At 30.9% G+C, this 4,158-nt stretch overlaps 1 protein-coding gene across 1 annotated transcript; it reads right to left on the reverse strand.

The window, feature by feature from the left end:
• Positions 1–1,048: 1,048 nt before the first annotated feature.
• LOC108333770 (transcription factor MYB86) lies at positions 1,049–2,924 on the reverse strand. The gene is made up of 3 exons (XM_017569245.2): positions 2,468–2,924; positions 2,251–2,380; positions 1,049–1,815 (listed from the first exon to the last, which is right to left on the reverse strand). The coding sequence occupies exons 1-3, from the start codon at positions 2,634–2,636 to the stop codon at positions 1,107–1,109; spliced, it is 1,008 nt and encodes a 335-aa protein (XP_017424734.1). The 5' UTR covers positions 2,637–2,924; the 3' UTR covers positions 1,049–1,106.
• Positions 2,925–4,158: the final 1,234 nt, after the last annotated feature.

Genomic DNA, 4,158 nt, shown 5'->3' on the forward strand with positions numbered 1-4,158 from the left:
ATCTACGTCATAATACACCACATATTATAACGTACTAACACATCTACGTCATAATACGTTTTGTCATATTATGGCATACAAACATAATAAACTGCGCATATTATGACGGATTTCAGAAACTACGTCATAATATGTTCAAGCTATTATGACGTAAATTTCTGTTAGGTCATAAAATACATAAACATACTATGACACCCAGAACTATGTTCCCAAAAACTAAGTCATAATATATGATTTTTGTACATCATAATGTGATTTTTCAACCTGTGAACAAAATAAGTCAATTAAAAGATGGTATGACTTTTACTCTCGTTAAAATAAGAGGAGAAAGGTCAAAAGTACAACGTAAGATATTGTTATGAGATATTTCACGCTAAATAATGCTCCTAAAATTGTGACTTTTAACCATTTTGAATGACGTTACGTGATTCATGTAGTCCATCTCAGCTATCAAAATAAAACTTTGCTGTGGTTATGATTTCTTAAAGATTTCATATCCTTGTGCATAGTGGAATAATAAAAGGATTAATTAATATACAAGGGATTTAAAATGGAATATTAATACCATACTTTTGAATTGAAACAAATACTATATCCATCATCTTCAAAAAAGCTGCATTAAAATAACACTTAAAATGAATACATCAATAATCAATAATTATAGTAATTTGGATAACTTCAAAATGAGTAATGCTTAAGTCTCAAGACATTCATGACTCTTGATGTTCACCTGATTGAAACAATGATTAAACAGTTAAACAAATAAGGGACGTAAGAACCACGATATGCATTAAGAATGCTTGCTGTTTCTTCTGAGTAGGTTTAGTTTTTAACACGAAACCACAAGAAAAACCAAGGCTCATAACCCCATTCCTCTTCCATCTCCAAACTATTTTCAAATTTTATGATATGCAATTTCATTCTTCTTTATTGCAGCTCAGTCTACTCGAGATCACCTCCATATATACATACATACATACATATATACATACATACATATATATATATATATATATATATGTATATACATGCATATCGTACTCATATGTGCGAACAAAACTAATTGCTTTAATATACATAAACGATGAAAATATTGGCAGCATGGTCTAAAAGTTCCATGCAAGTTCATCCATACAACTAAGATCATGAGAGATAAATTCGGAGGAAAGTACACTCTCCAACAAGCCAAAGTCAAAGTTAGAACTCTCGAAAGAAGCACTTCTTTCAAGATTGCCCTTGTTAGCTTCTCTCACATCAGTTACAGTATCCTCACAGATCTTGTCCTTCTCTTGCTGCACCTGCACTTGTGTTCCCTCTTCAAGTGTTTGACCGCTGAAATCATCAACATTAACTCTTGAAACCCAATCAGCAATGTTTTCATTGTTCGACAATTCAACTGCAGTGGGGTTCATATACGAAGGTGAACAAATGTTGGAGCCGTTGTCGATTAACAGTTCATAAGGCAAATCTGACGAGATATTATTTGAAATAATAGGTGATGTTTGATATTCAGATGTAATAATGCTGGAGGGAGTTTGAACAATGTTTAGTGGAGGCTTAGGTAATGAAGAAAAGGTTTGAAAAGTAGTTTCCACTGGTGCATTTGTTGTGTGTGAACTCATAATGAATATGGGATTGGATTTTTTATGCATATTGGAGATGGTAGATGCTGAGCTTCTTCTATGAGAAGATAGAAGATTGTGGGTTTGTGGATCTAACCCTTGAGAAATGAGCTTCTTTTTTATGCATGAGTTCCAGAAATTCTTGACCTCGTTGTCTGTTCTTCCTGGTAGGTGTTTAGCAATTTGTGCCCATCTGCAGCATATACCAATAACACATGCACTGATAAATATGCAAGCCCTTGCACTGAATTATCTACTTTCTCTTCTGTATACAATAAATCATGTTATAACTCTTTGTACTTTTCCCATACACATAAGCATGTCTTATTCTTTTAATGTCTATCAAGAACAATTTAAATGTAATTTTCTGATAAAACTTAACATGAGAGGATGAAGAAAAATATGACAAAGATTTGTAGTGTTGATTAGATTAAGGCCATGACTGTGGATATCAAAAGAGATACATTCATCTATCTGATCAGAAGTTCTTTAATCCTTAGTTGAGTGCTAAATCTTATAAAAAAAACAATACTGCTCTCATATAATACATTTATTTCTGGTCTATTAAGGTTCTTGTTCCCCTTTTACTAATTATTCACATATTTTATGTGCTTGTAATTTATCTTACCTGTTTCCAAGAATTCTATGAATATCAATTATGATCTGCTCTTCTTCAGCAGTGAAGGAACCCCTCTTGAGATCCGGCCTAAGATAATTAATCCATCTCAACCTGCAACTCTTGCCACATCTCTGCAATCCTGCACATAATCAGCAAACCACAACATCATCTTTTATCCGTTCATAATCACAAAAACAACACAGACAAGAAGAAGGGAAATGCTTGCCTGCATATTTTGGCACAGAACTCCAACTTTTATGTCCATGTGTGTTGATATATCTGAGAAGCTTTTCATCTTCTTCAGGAGACCATAGTCCTCTTTTGATCTTCTGTTTGCTGCAGCAGCGGTGGCCCATCTCTAAGCTCTGTGCTAACACTCTCTCTACAGAGAACATTGAGCACTTGGGTTTCTGCAGCACTGATCATTTATAAATGGTGACCTAGGAGGTGATATAATACATGTGGGTCCTAGACCCTATGGTATCAAAACTGGCTAATTGTGCAAATGTATTGGTGGGGTCAGGAGTGAAAGGGAAGGTTAATTGCTATAGAGTGAGAGACAAAGTGCAAGAATCGATCTTTCCTATCATTTATCCAAACGGCAACAAATGTGCACTACGACTTTTTGGAAAAAGAGGACCAACTGTGATGGGGTGATGAGCGTACTTTGCCCATTTTCCAAATTGTGTTAGGCATTTAATCAAACAAATGGGATGCATGCAAAAAATGAGAAAAAAAGTGTTTGTCTCATTGGTGTTATAAACTCTTACGATATGTTTGGAACACATCAATCAGAAAGGAAAACTTCCACATTTTTTTCTTTTCCGTAGTTTGAAACGTGAAAGAATGGGAAAAAAATGTGATAAGGACTAATTGCATTGTGTTTTGGGAGAAAAGGAAAAAATGAGCTATATAATAAAATTCTTAATCATCTTATTCTTATATAAATAATTATTTTCACTGTACTATGAACAATCTTTAAAAGGGGAAACAAATTAAAAAAGAAAATGATAGATTCTATATTAAAAGTGAAAATAAAAAATAAAAGCAAAACAAAGGAAGCAATTGTAAATTAAAAGCAAAATCTGTTTCAAGATATGTACACAAATCTATTTATTTTTAGAGTCCAGGCAATAAAACATCAACGGCTTTCACTAAACTTATGTTCATAAATCTATTTCTAACATGTTCACACGATTCTCTTATAAAATCTTTTTAAGAGTAAAAGAAGAAACAAATTTAATTATTAAATTTTCCATAAACTAAAATTAAATTATACATGTATTAAAGATAAAAAAATTGACAAAAATGTATAAGTTTTTTACAAAATTAACTTATGCATGAAGAAGTTTGAATTGATGATTAATATAATTTAAAAAACTTATCTTCCTTTTTTATTAAAAGAAGCACTTATTGTTACACATTTTATGCCACGAAACTTAATGAATGGAAAATGATGAATATAAACCCCAGTTTGGGGTTGTATAGGCTAAAAAGAACAAAAGCAAAAGGCAACAAGGTAAAATAAAGGAAGAGAACAAAAGTATAGACTAGTTAGATGATATAATGATAAGAAGAGAAATAGGTGAAGATGGGATGAAAAATAGAGTCAATAATAATAGTTATAATTATAATAGTAATAATAATAATAAATTAATGATGTGAAAATGGTGTGTTTCATACTTTTTTTAAAATTTATTTAACTCTTAAGTTATATGATTCTTTAAAAAAATTAAATAAATAGGATTGGTACGATTTTTTAATAAAATTTCCCATGTTAAATAGAAATATTAAATATTAAATAATATTATGTTTTTCAACATAAAATTTATAAAAGAAATTATATTATTGAATAAAATTCATGTTAGTTTTAATAAATAATAAATGAAAGTCATAAAATAGATAATTAAGTTTATA

Source organism: Vigna angularis, chromosome 11 (genome assembly GCF_016808095.1).
Source record: "Vigna angularis cultivar LongXiaoDou No.4 chromosome 11, ASM1680809v1, whole genome shotgun sequence".
NCBI classification, from domain to species: domain Eukaryota; kingdom Viridiplantae; phylum Streptophyta; class Magnoliopsida; order Fabales; family Fabaceae; genus Vigna; species Vigna angularis.